We start from the raw sequence: 27,702 nt of genomic DNA on the forward strand, positions 1-27,702 counted from the left end.
AGTGCTTAAATGTGAGTAAGTGTTTTCTAAGACAGGAATCATGTGGTATGGATAGTTTTGCACCAGAAAATGATGCTAGACTGGTTAGAGGCATTTTTTTTGTCTCTAACCAGCCTAACATCATTTTTGGGTGCAAATCCCCCTTCTCCCACACCTCCACCCCCACCCAGCTAACATAAAAAAAAATTTTTACGCTAGCCCACCCTTTGCACTGTCTTGCACCATTCCATAAATATGGTGCCCAGCTGGCACTCAGGAAGGCGCAAGCCAGTGCTAAATTTTTTGATGCAAAACTGTGATAGCGCAGTTTTGCATCAAAAAGTATAAACTTGCCCCTTAGTATCCCCATTAACTACCACACAGAGACCCCCCTCAGCCTGGTTAACTTCTGAATGGAACTACTAAAATGGATACTTCAAGGTATCAAATTAATTGCGCCATTAAACTGAACTTGATGCCCAAGTCGAATTTATTGTAAAAAGGACATATGCAGGACAGAATGCAATCCCAGTTTGGACCCAGACATATGCAAATCAGTCTTGGCCCTGTTCCCCATGGGAACAGTCCAGCCCGAACTGCCAAGCTAGCTCCTCCCTGGACCAGAAACAAGCATCCTGGGACCGGTTTGAGGATATCACCCTTCAAAAGCCAGGCTAACTTGAATCCAGTGGCACAGTGAGCACAGGTCCCACATCTGGGCATACCCTTTTCACTTAGGGTGAGAAAAGCAAAAAGAACAGATGATGGACAGAATGCTGAACAATGCAGACAATCACCCCCAGTCACAAAGATCTTGGTTTAATCCATTGTTTTTTTGTTCACCATGCCATCCCCAGTGTGGACCCAGCCATATGCAAATCAGTCTTGACCCTGTTTCCCCTGGGAACAGTCCAGCCGAACTGCCAAGCCAGGTCCTTCCTTTACTGGAAACAAGCATCCTGGGACCGCTTTCAGGGTATCACCCTTCTTTAGCCAGGCTAGCTTAAATCCAGTGGTGCAGTGAGCACGGGACCCAAATCTGGGTATTCCCTTCCCGCTTAGTGCAACAAAAGCAAAAAGAACAAATGATGGACAGAATGTTGAACAATGTAAACATTCACCCAAGTCACAAAGATCTGGGTTTAATCCATTGTTTGTTGGCCCACCATGCCACCCCAGTTTGAACCCACCCAAATGCAAATCAGTCTTGATCCTGTTCCCCATGGGAATAGTCCAGCCCGAGCTGCCAAGCTAAATCCACCCTGGACTGAAAGCAAGCATCCTGGGACAAGTTTCAGGGTATCACCCTTCATCAGCCACGCTAGCTTCAAACCACTGGCGCAGTGAGCATGGAACCGATATCTGGGCATACCCTTCCCAATTCGGGCGACAAAAGGAAAAAGAACAGATGATGGAGAGAATGCTGAACAATGCAAACATTCACCCCCAGTCACAAAGATCTGGGTTTAATCCATTGCTTTTTTGCCCACCACACCACCCAAGTTTGGACCCAGCCTTATATAAATCAGTTATGACCTCGAATGTACTGTCACTTTTAAAAAAGGTACATTTTTGAAAGTTGTCACTCTGTTATCCAGTTTGCACAGTGGCCTCACAGAGCTGTTGGCCACCAGACAGCTCTCTATCCTCCTGAGACATAGGCCCTCATTACAACCCTGGCGGAAAATCCCACTTACCGCTCTGCTGATGGCCGCCAACATACCGTGACCGCGGCCGTATTTCGCTACGGGTATTATGACCCACACTGAGAACACCGCCACTATACAGACACCCACACAAGTCCACCAGACCAAAGGTCAGTGATAAACTGGCGATAGCAAAACCCACACTGTCACGCCAACAGGAATACGCCCACAGTATCATGACCCATCAATCAACGCGGCAGTCTTTCAATTGCGGTAAACCATTGGCGGTACACACCTCCACGCTCAAAATACACACACTTACAAAACTACACCACATTGGACACTTCAAACTACACACACCTGACACACATACACACACCACACGCACACAATCACACCAATATAAAACACAAACTCACATTACCCACAACCCCTTACAGCGACAAAATTTGAACAAGCAGAGAGAGAGAAAAGCAAAGACCACACCAATATCCAGAGGCACAGAACACCATCACACATACACCATCCACGCACCTCACAGCACACACCCCAACATATCACCCCACACATCACCTCACATATCACTCACACCACATCATGGTACATCAAAGACACCCCAGGTTTTCTGAGGAGGAGCTCAGGGTCATGGTGGAGGAAATCATCTGGGTAGAGCCACAGCTATTCGGATCACAGGTGCAGCAGACGTCCATTGCAAGGAAGATGAGCTATGGCAGAGAATCGTCAACAGGGTCAACACCGTGGGACAGCATCCCAGAACCAGAGATGACATCAGGAAGAGGTGGAACGACATACGGGGGAAGGTGCGTTCTGTGGTTTCAAGACACAAGATAGCAGTACAGAGGACTGGTGGTGGACCCCCACCTCCTCCTCGACAACTAACAACATGGGAGGAGCAAGTCTTGGCAATAATGCATCCTGAGGGCCTCGCAGGAGTAGCAGGAGGACTGGACTCTGGTAAGTCAAATCTTTACTACTTTATCCCTCACCCTACCTGCATGCCATCACAAACTACTACCCCTACCCTCACACCCATCACTCCAACACGTCACATATACCCCACTATCACAACCCACCTATTCCAATACCAAGCCCTGCATGCAACAGCAATTCATGGACACCCATCACAGACCTGCATGGACACCCATCACCACAGCATGCCCAGTAGAGAAACTCACCAAACCCACATAATCACCAATCACACAAGGCCAAGGAAACACACCCATTGCACAAGATGGCACACACAGATAGAATAACAATGCATTTACATCCCAACAGGACCCCTACCCAACGTCAAAGGACAAGAGGTGCCAGCCATATCCAATCCCCCCACAGAAGAGGCCCACAGTGATGACAGCAGCTCTGCACGCCTGGATCAGGATGACCAGCCTGGCCCATCTGGGACCTCTGGACAGTCGGTTACCCTGCCACAGACCCAAACCACCACAGAACCTCCCCCCTCAGGAAACACCAGCACAGCACCCACCCAGCGGGCCCATGCCACTGTCCCCAGGACACATCAATCAGCAGTGTGTCCACCACTACAGGGACCATAGGCAAACCCACTAACCCAGGACAATAAGGGACCTGGGGTCAGGGGCAGTGGGCACACGGTTCAGGGCACAGAGGCACAGGACAACAGGGAAGCTGGGAGGACGGGTGTGCGACAGGGGGAGGAGAGGCCAAGGGAACCGACTCTCCACGAGGCACTCTCCAACATCATGAGAGCATACCACCATTCCCAGGAGGCCATGGGCACGGTACTGGCCAAGTTTCAGGAGACCCAGCGGCTGTAGGAGGGACACTACATGGGGATCAGGGAAGACCTCACCAAAATCTACACCATCCTGGTCACTATAGCATGGGTGCTGGCTGACATAGGCAAGACCATGAGGGAGGCAGTGGTACAACAAAGGGCCCCTGACACTAGCCAAACCGAGGAACAGCCTTCACCTCCACCGGCGCCAGTGGACAGGAGGCCTACCACAGGAACAACAGGCCACCAGCACCCCACCCCCTGCAGAAGGAGAACCACTCCGCAAATGGTCCCTGCAATCCAAGCAGAAGACAGAGGATACTGCCAAGACCCCCGCCAGGAAATAAGACTCTCCTGATTGTCACCCTTCTGTCCCACTATCTACCCTGTTGCCTTGAACTGCCATTACTCCCCTTCCTATGCCCCATTGGACAATGCACCTGTGATACCAATAGACTGGACTCTACTATGGACCTTCCTCCACCATCACCCCAACCCTTTTCACACACCCCTATACTCATTAGCCCCTAAATAAACACTCTTTAATCACAAACCAATCTGGAGTCAGTCTGATTTTTCACAAATGTATTATGACAACATTAGCAACAAATAGCAATGTAAATGTTCATTAACTCATACCAATGTATGACAGTTGTTGGCCAGCAGTACATATAGCAGAAGACAGAATGTGGAACCCAGATCTGAAAAAAGTAAATCCAAAAGGAACAGTCAGTAGACATAAACAGAGGTTAAGAGCTGACATGTACTATGTCCTACAGTATTCTGAAATGTGAGGAGGAGTTACAGTCTCTTACCCGTGTGTCACTGGAAGTACTGCATGATGATGTTCGTTCTTTTGTCAATATCTTCTTCCTCTGCCTCCTCTTCCTCACTGTCTACAGGCTCCACCACTGCCACAAGACCATCACCAGGCTCATCCTCCTGCAGGAAAGGCACCTGGCGTCTCAATGCCAGGTTGTGCAACATGCAGCATGACACAATTATCTGTCTCACCTTCTTTGGTGAGTAGTATAGGGAGCCACCTGTTGGATGGAGGCACCGGAATCTGGCCTTCAGGAGACCGTACGTCCCCTCAATAATACGCCTAGTTCACCCATGTGCCTCATTGTAACGTTCCTCTGCCCTCGTCCTGGCATTCCTCACTGGGGTCAGTAGCCATGAAAGGTTGGGGTAACCAGAGCCACCTGCAAATATTCGAGGAATACCTGTTAGACAAACACTAACCCTTAGGGACTACCACATACCCAGACACCTACTCATACTGTGTGGGGACCTTGGGCTCACCTATTAGCCACACCCGGTGCCTCTGGAGTTGGCCCATCACATAAGGGATACTGCTATTCTGCAAGATATAGGTGTCATGCACAGAGCCAGGATACTTGGCATTCACACAGGAGAAGTACTGGTCTGACAAACACGCCATTTGCACATTCATCGAATGGTAGCTTTTTCTATTTCTGTACACTCGTTCATTTATGCGGGGGGGACAAATGCCACATGGGTACCATCAATGGCACCAATGATGTTGGGGATATGTCCCAGGGCATAGAAGTCAGCTTTCACTGTGGGCAAATCATCCACCTTGGGGAACACGATATAGCTGCGCATGTGTTTCAGCAGGGCAGACAAAACTCTGGTCAACACATTAGAAAACATTGGCTGAGACATCCCAGATGCCATGGCCACTGTATTTTGAAAGGAGCCACTTGCCAAGAAATGGAGCACTGACAGGACCTGCACTAGAGGGGGGATACCTGTGGGCTGGCCAATAGATGACATCAGGTCTGGCTCCAACTGGGCACACAGTTCTTGGAATGCGGCACAATCAAATCTGTAGGTGATTATGATGTGTCTGTCTTCCATTGTCGACAGGTCCACCAGGGGTCTGTACACCGGAGGATGCCGCCATCTCATCATCTGCCCCAGCGGTTGTAGCTTATGGAGGAGAACAGTGAGCAAAGGTTCATTTACCACATAGGTAGCACAAATGTGTCTGCCGTAATGTTAGTAAATTCGTGTGTGAAATAGTTAGTCCGTATATGTGCCAATATGTGCTGTGACGCAGTTAGGTGCCATGCCATGTGCACCCCTGAAATGGCGGCTGCCTGACTTGTGAGGAGGGACAAGGGGAAATGAGGTAACTGCGCTGGCATTGTGCAGCGTCACGGTAGGCGGTCAAAGACCCCTGCGCAACTCAGCATTGGTTATCATTGGGCCCTGTGGGTTTCAGGAGCCAATGGCCATGTACGCCGGCAGTGACGGTACGCACCGCCACAGACTTGACTGCCATTTTCTATCTGTTCACTCACTTGATACCTGACCATCAACAGGAGAGGACCTACACTGCAAGTGCTGCTGTGACCTGTGTCTGGAAGCAACAGTGGCTCATGTGTCTGGGGAAAGGGCCCCTGCCTTCACTGTGGAGGAGTTGGACAAACTGGTGGATGGTGAGTACACTGTGCGCATGATGCGTGGGCAATGCCTGTTTGCAGTGGTGTGGATGTAAGCCACTTGTTGGGGGGGGCTGAGGGCTGCATGTGAGGATGGTCAGTGTATGTGCATCAGGGCATGGGTGGAAACTGGTGGGCAATGAGTATGACGGTCCGGCTGGGTGAGTAATTTCCTTTCCTCCTGTACTTTTCCTTTAGGTCAGCGCCCACCAGAAGAAGGGTGTTTGGTGTGCCATTGCCAAGGAAGTGCAGACCCTGGGGGTCTATCACTGACGGAGCATCAACTGCCGCAAGAGTTGGGAGGACCTGCGCCGCTGGAGCAAGAAGACGGCGGAGGCCCAGCTGGGGCTGGCCTCCCAACATGGAAGGGGTGCCCGTCGCACCATGACCCCACTGATGTTCCGCATCCTGGCGGTGGCCTATCCGGAGTTGGATGGGCGCTTGAGGGCATCACAGCAACCACAAGGGGGTGAGTACAGTGTCATAAAGCTGACTCTGCATGGTTTAGGAGGGATCTGGGTGGGGGGGTGGGGGCTGTGGGTGCCCCTAGGCCATGCCAGGATAGGTCCCTTGTTTGCAGGCTCAGAAGCACCCCTACCCCAATGGTACAATTGGACAGCTACTAGTGTGCAGGGTCCTGTGGGTGTCAGGTGTGCATATGGTGGCGTTAGGCATTGTACCCCATGGGGTGGTGACTACCATAGTGAGTGGTTGGGCAAGGTCTAGTGCACAGGGCAGCTCTGTAGTGGTGTTGCTGGCATTGACCATGTGTGTCCTCTGTCTCTTCCCCGCCTTCTTGTTTTGTCACCATGTCCTTGTGTGCATTAGCATAATCTGGCAGAGGAGCAGAAGCAGCGGCGACTGAGGGAGCTGCATCCCACATGGCCCAGGAGGGTGAATCCATGGAGGGTGAAGGCACCAGTGGGAAGGAGGGCGAGGGGAGCTCCACGACGAGGACAGGAGGGGATACCAGCGACAGCGACTCCTACTCTGATGGAAGCTCTCTGGCGGTGGCAGACACATCTGTGCCCACCCCATCAATAGGTACAACCGCCACCCCCCCTACAAGCACTGCCCTCCCAGCAGCCACTCAGCGTGTTTCCCGTGCCCGCTCACCCAGGAGGGTGGGCATCTACTTCGCCCCAGGCACCTCAGGCCCTGCCCCTGTCAGCCCTGCTGCCCTCAGTGAGGAGACTATTGACCTCCTGAGATCCCTCACTGTTGGGCATTCAGCCATTTTGAATGTCATCCAGGGTGTTGAAAGGCAGTTGCAGCAAACAAATGCATACCTGGAGGGCATTCATTCTGGCGTGGTGGTCCAACAGAGAGCGTTTCAGGCTCTGGCCTCAGCACTGATGGCAGCCATTGTCCCTGTGTCCAGCCTCCCCCCTCCAACTTCCACTACCCAGACCCAATGCCCTCTACCTCAGCCTATCCCAAGCACACCATCAGACCAGCATTCACACACATCAACAGACAAAAGTGGCGCAGGAAAACATAAGCACCACGCATCCCACAGGCACTCACACAGGCACCATACCCATGCACACATACCAACATCCACTTCCTCCACTGTGTCCCCCTCCTCCACGTCCTCCACCTCCCTTCCAGTCTCTTCTCCACTCACAACTGCATGCACTACATCATCAGCCACTGCCTCCATCACCAGCACGCCCATCACTACACACCGCTCACGTGCAATCACCACCCCAGTACCATTCACACATCCCCTGTGTCCTCTCCCAGTGTGTCTGTGAGCCCTCCTCCCAAAGTACACAAATGCAGGCACACACCCACTAAACAGCAATCCACCTCACAACAGCCTCCAGCCCATGCACCTACACCCAAACTCAGCAGATTTACAACTCCTACAACCACTACCTCTTCCTCCACTCCCACACCCCCTCCATCTTCCCATCCCAGTGTGTATAAAAAATGTTTCCTAGCTAACTTGAACCTCTTCCCTACACCTCCCCCCCATCTGTCCCCTAGGGCCAGGATGTCTAGATCCCATCCCAGCACCTCAGCCACCACATCTGCGTCTGCTGTGATACTTACAAGTTGGGGTGGATCGAAGGGGGCACCCGTGAGAGCTGCCAGTGTGCCGCCTACAGATGGGAAGGAACACCCTATTCCGCCACCTGCAAAGGTCAAAAAGGGGCCGACTTCCAGCAGGGGAAAGTTGCACCAACCACCCAGCAAGGCCTCGCCCAAACACAGAGAGGACAGTGCCAAGGTCCCAGCAGCGACTGCCAAGGTGGGGAAGGGCCACAAGGCAAAGGACAAGTCACCTCAGGGTACGATACCTCCTGGTGAGGGGCTGGTGACCACCATTTTGGTCAGGGATGCCAGCGACCTGTTCCACAGTAACCACCGCCGCAACAACCGCTACCTGCACCGCCACCAACCGCACAGTACTCAGAGCTTCCTTGAGCATCCTCCCTCTCCGGCATCTCCAGCACCAGGACCACTCTGTTAAAGTCTATAGCTGTCATGATGTAACTAGACTAGAAAAATGCTTTGGTGACCAGGTAACTGTTCCCACTGCCCTTCTCCCTGCAGTACGAGGTTGCCCTAGTTGGAGTGGAGTAGCTGAACACAACTCTTTCTAACTTTCCAAATGTTTCCAAGCATTTATGGTTACCAATGATTGTTTGCAGTGCTACAAATCTGTAACTTTAGAACCCTCCTGTGGATTTTGTTCATCTTGGATTTTAAACATTCAGAAAAATATAGTCTAGTTATATAAATTGGAATCAGATTTCTTTCCCATTGTGTGATTTTCTTATTTCATTGTTTTGTGCCTCTAAATGCTTTATTATTGTTCCTTTGTTTAAGCCTTACTGCTTGAAGCCACAGCTACCCAGGGTTGACCTAAAGGTTTTGCAAACCAGATTTTCTGACCCAAGATGATTTGGTGAGTGTATTACATGGTAAGGTCGCACAACCATGCCATATAATACACACTAATCCTCACAGCTATCAAAGTGGACCCTGAGTTGCTTGACTGTCTTTGAGGGAAATGTAATGGTCGGAGTACAAGAGATTAATATATGTAGCTTCTTTAGTGCTGTGGAAGGGAAGAGACTATTTTGGTTACTCTAGAATTTAGCATGAAGTAGGAGAGGGAGAGCCATCGGCATAAGGCATTGAGACAGGCAGCCCTTGGCTTTGGTCCGGACTTCAAAAGCGGAAGAAGAGTCATCTGAAAAGATCACAAATGAACAAGTGCTATTGCCAAGAAAACTTATGCTGTGCAAAACGAGACCGGAGATGTGAAAAACCACTAATGTATGAATGGTCAGTGAAGTGATGAAGAAGTACCATAGGACAGAAAATTATAGATTTAGAGATGATCATCACCCCATCTGCTGGACAAAGCCATATGTTTCCAATTCCTGAGAAATCCGTGCAGTAACACACAGTCAAAAATGTATTTGTTACAGAGTAGAGTGAAGAACAGCGTCAAAAGAGGACCACTACGAAAACTGAACATACTTTCTAAACAAAAAAAACAATCCAACAAACAAAACACACTAAGGGCTAAATCTATAAGAAACTGGCGCAGCGCGCTGTTGTGGCAAAAATAGCAGCATCACTCTAGTTTTGAAACACAAGGATGGCTTGTATTTACAAGAATATGGTGCGCCCCTGCATTTCCCCCTGTGCCGGCGCTAAATTAAGCAGCCTCGCCAATGCAGGCATCCTTGACACTAGTGCAAGGGTGTCTGTGTTGAGGGGAGTGATTATTTATGTGCAGAAAGGTGTCTCTTGTGAAATACAGGTGCATAAGACTCCATGGCATTCTTCTTTTACAAAAGGTCATTCATCATCTTCTGGCTATTTTGTAACGCTGCAGATACTCATTTAATTTTGATTTCAATGGCAGTGCCTTAATACACTGGTCTGTCTACTAACCATAGTCATTGATTAATAGCAGTGCAGCGTCATGTCGGAGACAGGCGCTATCACCCTATCACGTCAAATCTGCTCTTTTGGAACTTATTATTCTTTACACTTTATGGAAACTCCTCCCCTTATTCTGGTATACACGCTCTTCCCTACTCAGGAATATTTACTGTTTGTTTCAGTGAGATTTACTTTGTGGTTCATCCTCTTCAGCAACTAGGAGTTCTGGTGGCATTGCCTGGACCACATAGTGCCGGTCCTTAAAGAGCCTGTGTCTATGCTAGAGACAGCTTTGCATTCTGTAAAGTTATTTGTCTTTTTTACCCCCAGTTGACATGTACATCCATTGCTGCTTGTCTGGCCCTTACTCTGGTGGTGGTTTTGCAATACCATGTGGGGAATGAGGTTGCTAAATTTAGCAGGCAGGTCCATGTCCTATGGTTGACCACAAATTTGGAGACCCTTGGTCTGCTTCCTATATCAGCCACTAGCAAAGCTCCGTATTCATGATATGAGGGATCAGACTTTATTATGTTACTACTGAGACCTTCTTGAATTATAGACATTATAAAGAAAATCAAAAGGATCATGTTTAGTGTATATGTTTAAACTACCATCTTCTGGTTATATGATAACTACTCAATTTTTGACTAGGCCATGGAGGTAAGTTTTTACCACGTCTTGCTGAATCTGTTACCGTATGTAGCAAACTAGATTCTCTACCCATTGTTTCAGAAGGGGTTGGGTAGTGAAATCCAGTACAAGACTGGCCTGGACAATCTTGCATTTTCCCAGTGCACTGTAGGGTAGAAGGCTGATTTCAAACTGGATTGCAATGACTAATCTGTGAAATTCCCAAGCCCCATTCTCATTGGCCTGAGTTATGGTGTCAATTTGTCCATGTTTCAGTGTGGAATCCTAGTGGTCTCATGGAAGCGGAATCACACCCCTCCCAACACTCTGTCACATAACTCGGATGCCGTAAATCATTCAAGTTTGATTTTGCATGTGGACGAAATTCTGCCACTTTCCGGACACAGACAAATATCAGCAAACATGCCTCACTCAGAAAGAAAATGTGAAATATTGACTAATGAAAGATAACCCAAATATTTTTGTATGATCGTAGAAGGGTATTCTATACTGACTTAACGTGTCATGGACTATGATGCCTTGACTGGCGGATGGGTTGTTTGATTTTGTCACCCACTCCGACATGGAATACCGTGACCATCTTGTAATTTCCCCTCCCTTTGCTTGCCAAGGCTCGTGAAGAAGACTTAGCTGAAATGTAATCAGAATGTGACTGGCTGCTACATTTCAGTACTCAGTCGACTATGCCCTTAGGATCTAATCCTAGACTCCCCTGGGATTACTGTTCTGTTATCCTAGAGAAAATACTTTCTTCTCACTCTTTTGGGAGGGTATTTGGCATCTTTATTATTATATAAGAAAATGTGTATTATACAATTTTATTACAAGTACATGTGTCGGCCCGACTTGTCCGTAATTAGGGGCTCTTGTGTCCTTATAAAGAAAGAGTGAAACCTCCGAGCAGAAGCTGTATATTAAAGCAGTTCTACGTTCAATAAAGATTGTCTGAGCAATGCGATAAAAGTGAATTGATTGTAACAAACTCCCCAGAAGGTAAAGTTCGTAAATTTGTCTATTGTCAAGTGGTCGACCATTGACATGGAATTAGATGTGCGCAGTGGTCTAATGAATGTAGCGTCTGTTATCTAATCAGAGAGTTCAAAACGTCCGACTGCTCATCTTTCATCCTATAGTTTTCTGTTAAGTCTCCAACCTAATTCCACCTTTAGTTGTATTTCCATTTTTTTAGTTTATAGAGTTCAACAATTATACAATGTGCATCTGGGCACTGAGTCAAAAGTCTACACAATTACCTTAAATACACTAGAATTTACGAAAGAGGTGTGTTTTTAGAAGTCTACGAAAGTAAAACAAGTTAGTAGCAGTTCTAAGTTCTTGAGTCAAAGAGTTCCCTGCCTTTTCAATAAGTACAAAAAGGTGCAGCCACTTGGCAGACTGTGGCAAAACGAGTAATCAATCAAGTAGGGTTCTTGTGGAAATATACTTTTTAAAGTGCATATCAGATGCTTACTTTTGAATGCAGTATCCCACAAAAAAATGATAAAGACGTTGATTTGTTATTCCATGTACGAATTATACATCTACATCCTAGTGCTGTAATGAACCATCTTCAGATAGTCTTTTTGGAAAAATTAAATGGTTACGCTTATTTAGTCATTTGAAAGATGTTTTAGCTTCAGATGGTGTTTTATTATTGAAAATAGATCATAAGGAGGAGAACAAGACCACAGGAAAGTAAAGAGCACTGTTTTCATAAACAAAAAGAGTAGAGGATATTTCTATGCAGTTATTTAATCGTCGTTTATTTTTTTTTTCCACTAGTAGCCATATTGTTCTGATGGGAGACATATTATCCACATGTAAAATAAATTTGCTTGAGTAAACAATGTTTTCAGTTTTCTTATAGAAAAGGTCACTGTATAATGAGATATTCATTTTTGATTTTAGGAACTTACCAAGGACAGTTTACCAACGGGATGCGTCATGGATATGGTGTTCGTCAAAGTGTGCCCTACGGCATGGCAGCTGTGGTACGTTCTCCTTTGCGTACCTCCCTTACATCACTACGAAGTGAACACAGCAATGGCAACTTGGTCCAGCAGGACACTCTTCTTTCGTCTCAAGAGAACCTTATCTCTCCTACCATTTGCCGTGGGGGGTTTGCACTATCCCTCTACTCTGATCCCGAGACCATCAAGCTGGAAAAAGGGGGTCTCTTCAGAAGAGGATCTTTTCTAGGCAAACTTACAAAGTCCGAATCAAGGACTTCCCTTTCCAGTCAGAGAAGCAAACTCAGTTTCATTAAGAGTGTTAGTGGTTACAGCTCAGCAGCCAGTGATGCTACATCCACTGTGAGCCTCGGAGAAGGTGCAGAGGGAGAAGATTTCATGCCTGTTGAGTCAGATATTGATGCCACCACCACAGAAGTCTACATGGGTGAGTGGAAAAACGATAAGCGATCTGGCTTTGGTGTTAGTGAAAGAACAAGTGGCCTGAAATATGAAGGGGAGTGGCTGGACAACCTCCGGCATGGATACGGCTGTACTACGTTACCAGATGGTAGGAAGGAAGAAGGCAAGTACAGGAACAATGTGTTCGTCAAAGGAATGAAGAAGCGAGTGATACCTCTGAAGAGTGCGAAAGTCAGGCAGAAGGTCGATAGAAGTGTGGAAGGAGCACAGAGAGCAGCTGCCATTGCAAGGCAAAAGTCCGAGATCGCTGCTTCCCGGTGAGTGCTGTTCAAATGTCCACATCATGTTCAGAATATTTTGGCAATGTAAAAACATACAGTAACACACCGGTAATTTAGTTAGCATTTGAAAAATGTACATTTCAGAAGCTTGAATAGTCCATTATTTAAAGCAAGCTTCTGTGTATGATTATAAGGTTGCATTATTGCCTGTTACTGTATGCTAAAATGTTGTTAAAGATCCTCTGCATTCCAGAGAGTGGGGCAATATTGACTGGCTTAGCCCTCTAGAGCATGCTAGAATATTCCAAGAACATTCTGCACTACTGAGAGTAGAGAATGCCAGATTAAACAGAAATAAATAAAAAATAAAAAAATATTGTAATGTTAGAGCAGAAGGTCTATAGTGGCCCTCATTGACCCATGTCACTCCATTGTCTTCCGTGGGGCACCCAACAGTTGAAGCGGTATGCTGCCTATTGAAAGTAGTGAATCAATCTTGGGCTACAGGTGTTCCAGTTCAGAGAGGACCTTCATTGTCAGTTCAGGCTGGACTGTTCCTATTGGAGCAGAACCAAAACTGTTTCGCATAAGGCCAGGTCTAATCTGTGGTAGCATATTGGGCAAAAAAAGATGGACTAAGAAGCGGCCCCATGTAATTACCAAGCATTCTACCCATGCGTTCTTTGTTTGCTTGACGGCAACACCCTAAGGACCTGAGCTTATTTGTGCCTGACTGACGATCCCAATCTAGTTTGAAGCTAGTGTTAGGTTTCTTGTGTTCCGGTTCTGAGAGGACCTGGCTTGGAAATTTGGGCTCTACTGTTCCTATTGAAGCATGTCCAAGATGATTTGCATATAGCTGGGTTTAATCTGAGATGGAATGGTAGGCAACAAATCATAGACTATGATGTGATCCTAAGTAATCACTAGTGGCTTAGATTAATTCAAGCATTCCACCCATCACTTTTTTGTTTACTTCAGTATGGACCACCATAGAGTGATGGGTGTGCCCAGATGTCTGTCCCATGTTCACTGTGCCACTGGAACCAAGCTACATCCGACTGAATAGCCCCAAATAAGGCAAAAATGGTCTTATGATGCTTATGTTCTGGTTCAGAGCAGACCTGGCTTGGCATTTTGGGCTGAAATTTTCCTTTTAGAGCAGGACCACAACTGATTTGCATATGGCTGGGTTTAATCTGAGGTGGCATGGTGTGCAAAAAAACAGTGACCTAAGACATGTGACTGAGATTATTTCAGGCATTCCACCCATTCCTGCTTGGTTTACTTCAGTGTCCTCTGCAACAACTGAAGTATAGAAAAAAAACTCTGGTGTCACTTAAGCATGAATGTGAGACATACCAACCCAGCACTTTTCTCTTTCTATTTATGCATTCAACAAGTTAGGAACTTGAACAGGAAAATCATTCAATAAAGTTGGTACCCATTTCTAGAAATATGTGTCTTGTAGATGTCTTCTTAAAAAAAAAGAAAGCAGTAATGTTTACTTATTTCTCTTAAGATGTTTATATTGCTAAAGGTCGACGTGGAGTGATGTTTAAGTAAACCACCAATTTCTCATACAACTGCTTCAATGATATGTTCGAGAGAATAGCTTTAAGTTTTATTATAAAGCAAATTCATACTTTGTTTTAGCTACATCAACCTTACAGTGCTCCTTTTTGGTTTGAAGATATGGTGTGCCATCATAAGACAGATATATGTTAAATGTACTTATGGCAAACCTTTCTTCTCCTTAAGAGAAAACATCCTGTCATTCCAAATATGTAGAACATTGAAACTTCCCTGATGACCCCTTTATCAAACTCACAGTACAGATGAATGGAACTAAAAGGATACCATGACAGTTGAGTAAATTAAAAACGTACATGTTTTATGAGGAAATGTCAGACTTAGATATATTCTGGGTTGTATCAGATTCTGAAGACACATATGTTAAATTTCAATTTTTAGCCAAAGTGTATTCTTTTGTACTGTTTCAATTTTTTGATGTGCTGCCCTGTCCCCTTTTTCCATTTCACAATACTTGAATTGGTCATCATTTGTGTGGTCTCCCCTAACGTTTTGCCTCTACTTCCCAGGTTGCTTCTGTGTGCTGGACTCTGTTTTTGCTGTTTTTGTTTGTTCTGGACACTTTATCCTTGCTGACCAGTGCTAAGGTGTAAGTGTTCCCTGTATAAATTATATGTGTACATTGGCTTATCCATGATTTGCATATTTAATTTTCTAGTAAGTCCCTAGTAAAGTGCACTAGAGGTGTCCAGGGGCTGTAAATCAAATGCTACTAGTGGGCCTGCAGCTCTGGTTGTGCCACCCACATTAGTAGCCCTGTAAACGTGGCTCAGAACTGCCACTGCAGTATCTGTCAGTGCAGTTTTAAACTGGCAATTCGACTTGGCAAGTGTACCCACTTGCCAGGCCTAAACCTTCCCTTTTCATACATGTAAGGCACCCCTAAGGTAGGCCCAAGGTAGCCCCATGGGCAGGGCACAGTGTATGTTAAAGATGGGACATGTACTTATATGTTTTACATGTCTTGCCAGTGAAATACTGCCAAATTCGGTTTTAACTGTTGCAAGGCCTATCTCTCTCATAGGTTAACACAGGGGCTGCCTTTAAATATTATTAAAGCTCAGATTCCCTTTGGGAGCAGATAGACATGTGGAGTTTGGTGTCTCTGAACTCACAATTTAAAAATACATCTTTTAATGAAGTTGGTTTTTAGACTGTGTGTTTGAAAATGCCACTTTTAGAAAGTAGGCATTTTCTTCCTTAAACCATTGTGTGACTCTGCCTGTTTGTGGATTCACCGATTGCACCTCTCCTCTAGACAGTGGCACAAAGGAAGCTGGGGTGTAGCCTGTAGATCCTGATGGGCCATCTGGGCTGAGGGGAGGGGAGGAATGGTTACTTACACCTGAAAGGGCTGTGCCTGCCCTCACACAATGCAGTGTCCAAACCCCTGGTGTGTGTCTGGGGCCTAGCCTGGGCAAGTCAGGATCTTGAAAACAACAGAAAATGATCTTTGAAGTAGGCCTACTTTAAAGGAAGAAAGGGGTACAAGAAGAGCACCCAAAACCCATGAAAATCAGATTACTTCCGGAACCAAGAGGAACCTCTGCCAAGAAGAACAGCTGGAAAAGCTGGTGGAGGAGTACTGCCCCTTTGCCTGTGACTGAGCTTTGCTGGGTTGGTCTGCAGTAGCTGCTTCTGCATGAGAGAGGACAAAGACTGACTTTTGTGTGACTTCCCACTGGTGAAGAATCTCCAGGGGCTTGAACTGAGCTTGCCTCCTGTTGTTGAAGTCTCAGGGACAACAAAGACTTCTCTCTGCCAGCACTTGGGCTTTCTGCTGAGAGTCCTGCCTGCCAAGTGGTGCCCTAACCTGCCTCTGGCCCCTTGAAAAGTACAGCTGGTGGAAAAGGACAGAAATCCATGCAAAGAACGGCATGCAGGGAAAATTTCAACGCACCCCCGCCTCGCGGCTGATAAACGATGCTCCGCCAGACTTGTGGCTAAAATCAACGCTCCACCTGCATCGCGGCTGGGAGATCGACGCAGCACGGCTGGAGAAACGATGCGCAACACCCGCAGCGGCTGCTGTTAATGACGCAAGTCCACACGCAGTGTGGTTTCTTGACACCATACCACCAGATTTCAATGCAACATCACTGGGTGCGGAAAATCTTCGCAAAGCCAGCCCGGATCCGAGGTGCCTGTCCGGAATTGATGCATCACTCTCTTGTGAGAGAGAAGAAACGATGCATGCCGACCCGACCGGAGGAGAAACGACTCATGGTCTTTAATTGCAAGTGCGAAATCAACGCACACTCACCCATGCAGCTTTATTTTAATGCTACCTAGGTACTTTTGTGCAATAACATCGTTCTCCATGTTATCTAAAGGATTTAAGACTCTTTTTCTTTATAAATTCATAACTTGACTTGTGTATGTCGGATTTTTATCGTTTTGGTCTTGTTTTGTTTAGATAAATATTGTCTATTTTTCTAAACCTGTGTTGTATCATTTTGTAGTATTTTCACTGAGTAACTGTGTGTGTTGGCACAAATACTTTACACATTGCTTCTGAAGTTAATTCTGCCTGCTCATGCCAAGCTACCAAGGGAAAAGGTGGGGTTAAATAAGGGTGATTCTCCTTTACCTGACTAGAGTGAGGGTCCTTGCTTGGACAGGGGGTAACCTGACTGCCAACCAAAGACTCAATTTCTAAAAAAAAATATTTGAAATTAAATGTAGGTTAGGTGACCATTCAGTGGTTGCATGTTTAGTCCTAGGGGAAGGAACTGAGGCATGACCAGGAGCGTCGCTCTTCCCAGCCAGCAGCAGAAGCTGCAAAACTTTGATATTGTTTATTATGCTTTTACTGTAAAAATGGGCAGAGCCACAGGCGTGATGGGGATGGAAGGGGAGTGCACAGCACTCCTCCTCAGTGTGCATGTATGTTTGGCCGGTCGTCTTGGGCCAGCCAGACATACATGCGCAGTAGGGTCTCTCCTACCTGGCACTGCGTTGTCGGGTTGGAGAGACCAGGCAGAGGCTCCCAGTCTACCCTGACTGGGCACTCCCAGCTAATCCTGAAGCTGCTTTGAGCAGCATCAGGATAGGCCGCAGGGCAGGCTGGGAGCCTGTGCCTCCAACTACAGAGGAGAGCAGATGGATCAGCGCAGCGTGGAAAAAGGTAAGTTTTACTTTTATTTTTTTTATTTTATTTTTTTGGGTCCTACCCCACCCTCCCTGCCTTTTGCCATCCGCCCCTTTTTTCTCCCACAAGCCGCCCCAGGGCATGATTTGGAAAAAAGTAATTCTGTATAATGCAGTGTACACTCACGAGCCGTCTCTTTGCACAAACATTTTGCAGCTTGTTTTCCACCATGTAAATTATTCCTATCAAAGTCAGATGTGTCTTTCTTGGGTGCAAAAGAAATAAAATACCTTTGTAATAACACTGTAGGGGAAATAATTTCATTAATTTCACTATACGGAAAATATTTTTCTTGTAATCAAATGAAATAAAAGTTAAATGTGCAAATGCACAAATTTATAGAATTCACATCTGTGAATGGTCAACTTAGTGGAACTTTACATGAAGACATTTTAGTAAGTTTTGTGAAAATTCACAACTGTAATAGATTTTCTGAACTACTCTCGGATCCTTCATACTCAATAAGCATGCAGCTACTTTAAACACAGGAACAAACCCTGACAACCGGATTTTCAATTTTTTCAAACTGTCCTATTTGCATTAGACTAGAAATGCTCAAATTATATGGCACTCTAAGAAATTAACACTTGATTTTAGCAAGACAGTTAGAATTCCATCAGGTTCCAAACAATAAAATATCTAGACCTTTAACCATGATATTTTATGTTATATATTTAACCATCTGCTTCAGGGTGGAGAAACTGATCTTCTAGAGATTTTATGATCCTTTATGTTCTGGAGGATCAGCAAACCTTTTCCAGTTGGACCTCTCTACGTGGGCTGAGCTATCTTATGGTTTCTGCCTGCCTCTCATATCATTCTTTGCATATTGTCAAGAGAATCATCCATTTCAATAATATTGTTTCACTTTCAGTATGCAATCAATTATGAAACACAAATGCCCATCTACAAAAAATGATATCCCTAATTTCCTTTCTCACACATTTTATATGATAAATACTTTGACCTGTTAAAGCAAAGTATTTTTGCAGGAGCACATTATTGCACACATTTTTCTTGTGAACATTTTATGAAATTCCATTAAAGTTTTGTTAAGGTATGCTTTTGCATCAAAACGTGCTTTCCCCAGTATCCCACATGACTTTTGTTTCACACAAAAGCACATATTGTATTAAAGCATTTTGCCAGATAGCGGTAGGAGATTGCTTTGACTAGAAAATGTGTGTTGGTGAGACATTTTCTACTGGTATCCTATAAGACTTTTTAATGTGAGAAGCATACTCCAGTAAAAAAGTGAAAAATTTAGTAATGTGAAATGTTGAGAAATGTCAAACATTTGGCTGGCATAGATAAAATTTCTCCAAAGCCTACTAATATTCCATTAAATTCAGGAGTAAATCATGCCGAAATTAGGAATAAGACACAACTACATACAAAATCGCTGGCACGTCAGCGAGCAAACAAATATAATTGTTGCTATGTGACTCTCTTCAGTTACTTCTGAGTACAAGATGAAATACAGAAAGAGGAATTTAGACTCTAATTGGAAAAACGGAAGGTTGCAGCACAATCATCATCATTCATTTCTCTCAGATAGAAACAAATGACATCAAAATACTATTGCAGATATACCTGAAAGCTGTAACACATCTAAACCATGCCTAAATGTTCACAAGCATCACTTTATGAAGGGAGAATTTCATCCTCAGAAATTACATTGTCATGTCATCATAGTCTGATTTTGAAAAAGCGCCAATGTTGAAGCATAATTCCATTCATTCCCTTAATAACATTCCTGAAATACATACTACCCTGTCCACAATTAGTCGCACACACATGCATACTAAGTCTTCTCTTACAACTGGCAATGATGTCTAAATACAGGCAAGAATAAAAAAAAAAGTAAATTCATCCAAAGCAACATTTTGATTGTCTGAGTAGAAAAAGGCACCGTAAATTTTTTATTCCTTCAAAAAACATACACATTTTCGTTGAATGAATTGATTACTCTAATCATGGACCAAACAAGAGTTAAACAGAGTAGAATTCAAAATTTCAGATGTACCAATTAAACACAGCGTTATTGCAACCACGTCACAGATTTCGCTAACTGACCTTTTCAATTACAGCTACTCTGCCAACTCTTTACAACGTGCTTTTAATTCTCAATCCCCAAAGTGAGTGTGTCTGATCCTTACAAAATGCACACCACAAACTGAAATTGTCTCTATTGACTCATTTACACTAGACCACGTTAGTGAATCGGATACCCTCCTTATAAGTAACCTCATGCTAAACATTTACCTGTTTGTTCACTCTTGCTTAAATGTCTTTTAAGGGAACAGTGATCTATTTATCCACCTGGACAATAGCCTGTGGCAGAGAGGGATTAGTCTACAAAATTCTTTTCTCCTGTGGTGGAATGCAAAAAAGCTCCTGTGAACTCTTTACAATTGTGATACATGAGTTGCTATTATTGAACATTGCTTACTGCAGTAGAGATATATATCTCTGTGGTACCTACTCCACACCCCGTCATCACTGCTAGATTTAAGACTAGCCTAGTTTTGATTTAAATCTGGCAGTGCCTGCCCTGTCTACGCTGTGCTATCCAGAAGTTGGTCATGACTGATTGCCTAGCTTTAGCGATCATTTTCTTATGTATTGTGTAGGAAGTAGAAGAATACCAGCTAGGGCTCCTTCCTCCCTCACATATGGACCTCCTATAAAGAGCAGAAGGGTGCTGCAGGTGGAAGAAGAAAACAGTCACTCCACCATATTTTAAATGTGAACTAAGTGGCACATGCCAGTGTAGGTGACTGTGGGTTATAGAAATGATCCAGTTCGTTTGTACAGCAGGTCTGAGGTGTCATTAAATGTACATTCTAGGTATTAAAAACAAGATCGCCAAACATAATGACCGTGGACAGAGGTGTCCTTGGGTGCGTACATGGCTTTGGTATCTGGGCCCCTTAGGCAGTACCCAAAAGTTCCCCTTAGAGATGACTATGATCACTTCATGATTCCATCAGTTATGTTCTAGCTTAGGTAATTTGCTTAAACAGCTTTGAAATATTCCATCTGATACCTCAAAAATAATAAAATAAGTACTCTGGGACAGAATAAAACATATTTTGCCTTAGTGTGCCTTACTCACAGAAAAAAACGACAGTGCGCAGTTCTCACATGCCAATTCAGTTTGCTACATGCTATTAAAATGTTCCAGTTTATGCCACGGACTTAGACCCTCATTACAAAGTCTGCATGAAAACTAAGGAATGCCATTAGTTATCCTGTGTGTAGTTCCACACCATTATGAGTTTTCACCCTCAAATCAGGAATAATTGTGGGAATCAGGATTTTTCTACATTCCTTGCAAATCTCCCCAGATACATTCTAGCCACTTTCACAGAATAAATGTCGGGGGAATAATCCTAAATTGCAGTTTCGACATATTCATCGGTATTGGGACACTAATAACGAGGGCTCTAGCATGTAACTAAGTGTATGATCCTGTTATTAACACCAGCATTTCAAAGATTAATGTACTCAAAAAGCACATTTCTGTGCCTTGCTTTACTACTGATTGTACTTTCAAATTATATTGCTCCTTAAGGAACCTATGCTTCATATAATTTTGATTTTGTGTGGAACTTTTTCTATTTTCACTATTGTAAACACAACTTAAACACCATTATCTTAGCCCATTGTTACCAGTTAGTCCAAAAGATTTTTGTTTAATTGGAATAGCATGATGTCGAAATGTTCCCTGTCAATAAGTAAGAACGTTTACAGCAATTTGCACACAAATGCAAACACTACAAGGCACGTTTATGGCACAATTAAAAATCTCTTACAAAGGGAAGAATTTGCGGTGTAACTAAAGCAAAAAGTATGTATGGAACACCAGGCTTCTTACACTGCAGATTCCAATATGTTGCTACATAAAATAAGGAAACATTAACCTCAAGTTCTGCTCTATATTAAAAGAAATGAGTCAACATTACTAGGACTAGTGCATGCTGTCTAGGACACAGGCGCACTGGCCTCCCTCCAACTCAGCAACGCAGGCACTGCGTTGCTGGATTCGAGACAGCAGGCAGAGACCTACCTCTACTATGCCACGGAGTGCCTTGGCTGAGCGCTCCATCCAATCCAGCAGCATGAAAGCGGCATTAGGATTGGATGCAGGGTAGCCTGAGAGCCTGTGCCTGCAGTCCAGTCTAGGAACAGATGGGAGCGTCACGGAGCAAAAGGTATGTTTTTTTTAATTACATTATTTTTTTTGTCATGTCCCCCCATGCCACGCGCTGCCCACCCATTTTCCCTCCCGCAAGCCGCCACTGCTGACACTATTGTCTTCACTCAAAATAACAGACAGACGGGTCATATTCTGATGGTGTGACATAGTAGCAACCGTTCTCATACAACAGTCCTTGTTAGAGGTATGTAAGAACGAGCGATAGTGGCCTTTTCCAATGTTGTACTCTCACTTTTTTTAATTCAACTTTCAAATATGCAAGAATCTTGATATATACGAGTTTATATTCAGGAGATGTTCACGTGACCCTGTTGCTTGGCAACATTCATTAGCACACTTTAGCTGCCAGCTCAAACCTAAGGTAAACACAGGCTACCTAATTCATCCTGGTTGCCAGGAGCTCTGTTTGAGTATCCTATTTTAATTCCAATAAGTACTTTCCCGGTTTTGGAAACAGCAGTAATGTAAAGAACAGATCAAAGCTGTTGGCAGTTTATTGATGACGTCACCAAATAAGGCACAAACTACCCCCTCCCCTAAATTAAAAAAAATGTTACACTGAATAGCTTAACTATTTAATTTGCAAACCATCAGACTTCAAAAAGCTTTCCCTTTTTTGGGGAATTGAAATGGAGTCTACAAGGACTTGAATTTAGCTTCTATTTACACTTCAGACAGAGGAAGAGAGCTGTGTTCTATCAACTTCTGAAATACGTCACATTCTAACGCTCACTGTTGGTCTTGTTCTCAGAACTTTAAAATTATTTCCTACTAAGGAAACTTTTGAGAGACAGAAAACATGGATAGCTCATACTGTGACCTCACATGAGTCATATAATATTTATATTTGCCTAGGTTTGTATAATTTCCACATATGGAGTGAGTAGTTCTTTTATTCTGACAGCCAAGGTGAACTTTCCGATGCACATTATTGTGATAACACTGACTAGATTGTATTTTTTAGTAGAGGAACATTAAAAGAGGCTTGAGTGTTGCAACATTTTACTAAATGAGAAAGAGAGCAAGTCTGTGCTTTACTGGTGTGCATGTGTTCATAGATTCTAATGGCCTCTGCATCATATTGTCCCGGGATGCCTATCCCCATATGTTATTCCCTTCCTCATCTCTCCTGTCTGTTTTCTGTCAATGAGTGCATGTTTAGAGTCTGGCCTAGTCTATGCCTGTCCATCAGCTTTCCATCTTCTCTACTTTTGCAAATTTCCTTGCCCAAGTCTCTCCTTTTTTTTAAATTGTAGAATTTCACAAAATGAAAATTTGCTTGCACCTACAGCATTAACAGCGGGACAGATATACAACAAAATTAGCATGAAGGTAGAACTTTCCTCCTGAAGTGTGATTTAGCCGGTTTAGGGTAAATCTGTTCCGAAGTTTGTGATATCTAAGCATTTAAATACGTTGTAGAGTGGGCTTTGTAGGGTTATCACTTTTCTACCTTTCTTTTGTGCCAGCTAACATTGAGAATTCTTGATTCGTGGCTCCTGTCAATCATATTTTGACATTTTTAACCGATGTAATAAGCTGGTGATGGGCTCTGAAAATGTTTTTTTGCCATTTTTAAAATCTCAGATCAGTTCCAATTCACGATTTCTGAATGGGATGTAGAGGTGTCCAAAACACAAACCTGCAGTCAGTCCCATCACCAACCTCAGCTGCACGCAGCAAAGTAAGTGTGTGTGGATTGCCACATGTCTGGTGCTGCAGATGGCCCCCTCTGCACACAGTCAAACTCTGTGCACCCCAAGGAATTAACAAATGAAGTGTATCATAAAAAATTAAATTCACAGAAAAACAGAGATAACAACCAACTTATGGTTCTGTCTCAAATGGGCAAACCAGTGAAATTCACCAGTCATGGTTACCAATGCATACATCACATGCCATACTTTTGCTTATTGCCATTCTCAAAACATGCATGGGCAAAGCCAGTAGGTCTTGACAATCAGAGGGCTGTACGCACTAGCAATGTTAATACATTTGTGCATGGCACTGGGGCTGGTTTTACTGATATACGGATTCCCAGCTGCGGAGCGGTCCTGTAGCTGGTGATGGCCATTATGTCACAACTGTGCATCCCATAGCGCTCATCAGTGTTATTGGTAGAAAGTCAGCACTCTAGTTGTTTTCACAGCCCTTGCTTGGAGTCTTTTTTCCATGTGCATGACCCAGCTAATTGTACAGTAGACATGGAGCAGTTCACTTTTGCATTGCAGGAATCGGGAGAGGGACCATGCAGCCCACTCCCTATTCACAAAATAAGCCTGGCCACTGGGAGGTGGTGCTCTCTGGGACCGAATATTGTATGAGAGGGGAGCTGCGCAAACATAGGCCACCCTGCCTCTTGTAGAAAAACGGCCTGGCCCCAGGGAGCTAGTGGTCCCGGGGCTGGAAGGAGCCTGGGATGGGCGTTGGCAAGGCTCCCCTCCCATTAGAAACATATGCCTTGCCCCGGTGAGGTGGCGGTCCCAAGGACCTCAAACAGCCTGGCGAGGGGGGGCGAACCCCCTTTACTTTTAATTTCCCTTAGTCTACAAAATATGCTTTTGGGCCCAGGCAGGGTGCACGGGGGATTCCAGCATGAGGCATTCCTACCCTGCCACCTTTGCTTTTTATTTTACTTTTTTTTGTGACTCAGCCGAGTCCTATTATGGCTGCCAACACTTCCTGATTGAAGTGTTGGCAGCCAGTTGGTAATCTATATTTCTTTTTTCTTTAATATTTAAAAAACTACTGAATGCATTTACACCAAATCACAAAATTTGGTGTAATTCCATTCAGTGTTTTGGTCTGTAGTCGCTTTCAAAATTCCCATGGTATATTGCATGGGAAAATTGCATTTTGGGACTCCCCCTTTTTTTCGGTCCCCACACGATGGATCACCCCAAAACTTTCAAAACAGCAGCTGAAGTAATTAGCATGGCATGCAAGTTTTGAATATTTTATGAAAATTCATAAACAACGGCAACGTTTTTAACAAAACAAATTTTGTCTATGGGGAATTAGGTTCTAACTATAACGACTTACTGGCTATTGCCAGTAGGTGATATATATATATATATATATATATATATATAGATAGATATAGATATAGCTACAGATATAGATATATTGATATATAGAGATATTTATACACACACACATATATACAATATATACACATATATATATATATAAAAGGATCACGTGTAATTCTAATTATGTGGTATATGTAATTCAATGTACGTGTGGCCTGCGTTATGTGGGCAGTACAATTTGTCCTTTAAAGAAACACATTTTAGAACATATTAGAGCTGTGCAAAACAAGGACACAACCTATGCTATTGCAAAACACTTAGGCCCACCGCCCGCCAGGCGGGAAGCGCCATTTGGCCGCCACGCGGCCAAAATACTGCTTCCCGCATTCTGACATTCCCTCAGGGCCGGCGGGCGCTAAGCAAGTTAGCGCCCGCCGGCCCAGCGGGAATGAGGGCCGCAACACAGGAGCCGGCTCCGAATGGAGCCGGCGGTGTTGCGGCGGTGTGACGGGTGCAGTTGCACCCGTCGCGCTTTTCACTGTCTGCTAAGCAGATAGTGAAAAGCCGCCCTGGGCCCTGTTAATGACTCATGATGGAGCTAAATGGACAGACATGAGATTTTTTGGTATTGCAAGTGTAGAGAGCAATGAGAGGGGAGGAGATAGAGAGCTACAACTGAGATGGTTGGAGTCACGGTTCATAATACAGCTCAAAACCAAGAGTCCGAGGGGCCTGAATGGGGATGAAGAATAGCATTATCATCTGTAATTTGAGGATAAAAATGTTCTTTCTAACAGCTATTAGATAATAATTTCTGAGGATGTATAGATAGAGTGCATTTATAGAGAAACACCAATGAGATAATAAGGCAGATTCAGTATATATGTGATAATTTATGAAAATAGAATAGGAAGTGCACCAATCTATCATAAGGAGTATAGAAATTATAGTAATAATCATATGGAGTAAGGTTAGAAGTCCCCACAGGGTAGGCTTAGGAACAGACTTGGTTATCATTTTTGTTAGCAGCGACATTCTTTGCACACATTCATTTATAAAATTTGTGTAATGTTGGGCAGTCTTGTGGTGGATGGGATCTTGGTTTTTAATGCATAACATTTAATTTATTTTTAATAGACTACATGTCCCGTAATGCACTAATAGGGGAAATAGGAGAAACACTATAAATAGGGGACATGGAGATAGGACTAATTTACTGTGATCAAGACCAGCAGGTCAAAACGTGTCGGTGGTGAAGGATGGTGACTTATTTTTGACTGCAATAAAAAGGAAAAAGGGAATGAATTTCCCCCTGGAGTGCAGTGGTGAAGTTGCTTGCAACTGTTTTTTCTTGGATATATATATACACACTTTTTAAAGTGAGAAAATAAAATATATATAGATACACAAACACAAAACCATAGAAATTCAGTAGTTATAGTTATGGTTAACTCTAGTAACGCCCTAAGGTAACTATAACTCACACCCCTGCCATGCACAGTTGTCTTATCAATAAAATGTATTGCAAATGTTACAGTATTAATATCAATGATGCCATAGAAGGTGTTATCAATGATGTAATATGTGGAGTTAGTAGCTGTGCATGACGAAGGCGCAAGTTATAGTTACCTTAGGGCGCAATTTATAGTATAGGTTAACAGATGTGGATTCAAGTAAGCTGTTGTTCACAGATTCAAAAGGGCAGATCTATTTTATCTGCAAACAACAGCTTACTTGAACCCACATCTGTTTACCATGACTTCTATTTACTGCCTTATGTTCTTAAACTTCCCTCCTATTGTCGTGACAGTACTGACTTCATCACTGAGATCCATGAGATACCTTGGCAAGAAACCTACTTTTTGTTTACCATTGATGTTGTCTCTCCTTACACTTGTAATAGTAATGACCAGATTATTGCTGCTGCTTAAAAATAATATATTCCTTTTTGATGACACATGGGATCAACAGCTGTCCGGCACTGTGATGGGCAGTTGTCTTGCCCCCAGTTTTGCTGGTATTTTTATGGGACGGTTAGGGGGTACAGGGTAAGTAGACTGACCAGAATGAAGATTGGTTCAAACACATAGTGCTCTGGACTAGATATATAGATGATATATTTATCATCTGGGATGGTACTAAGAATACTTTTCATGATATTTTTCAAATATATTTCTGGAACTAATCTAAATTTGGCCTTTACTTATAAAATTGATGAGAAAGAGATGGAGTTTTTGGATATTCTTGTCTAGATGAAAGATGGTTTTAGTCACACCTCTTTGTACCGTAAGCCAACAGCTGAAAATAGAATCTTGCATGGACAAGGTCACCACCCTGATAGTCTTAAATGGAGCATTCCTTATGGGGAACTTTTAAGGGCTAGACACAACTTAAGTAGCCTGCAATCTTACCAAATAGAGGAAGTGAAGATGATTGAGAAGTTTAGAGTTAGGGTTATCCAAAGAAGGTTCTGCAGACAGCTATAGGGAATGTTAAACTTAAATCCAAGGTTGAGCTCCTTTTTACGGGGACCAGGGCAAAAGAGGGTTCCAATCAAGTCCGCTTGATTACCACCTTCACTGTTGAGTCGAATACCATTAGGAAAATGATCTTTAAAC

At 44.0% G+C, this 27,702-nt stretch overlaps 1 protein-coding gene across 1 annotated transcript in view; it reads left to right on the top strand.

The window, feature by feature from the left end:
• The window catches only part of JPH2 (junctophilin 2), a 322,011-nt gene that overhangs the window by 83,660 nt on the left and 210,649 nt on the right, over nucleotides 1–27,702 (top strand). The window contains exon 2 of the mRNA XM_069243569.1: nucleotides 12,342–13,122. Within this exon, the coding sequence (XP_069099670.1) occupies nucleotides 12,342–13,122 (781 nt within the window). The remainder of the gene's footprint in view (nucleotides 1–12,341; nucleotides 13,123–27,702) is intronic.

The sequence above is a fragment of the Pleurodeles waltl genome, chromosome 7, assembly GCF_031143425.1.
Source record: "Pleurodeles waltl isolate 20211129_DDA chromosome 7, aPleWal1.hap1.20221129, whole genome shotgun sequence".
Taxonomy (NCBI): domain Eukaryota; kingdom Metazoa; phylum Chordata; class Amphibia; order Caudata; family Salamandridae; genus Pleurodeles; species Pleurodeles waltl.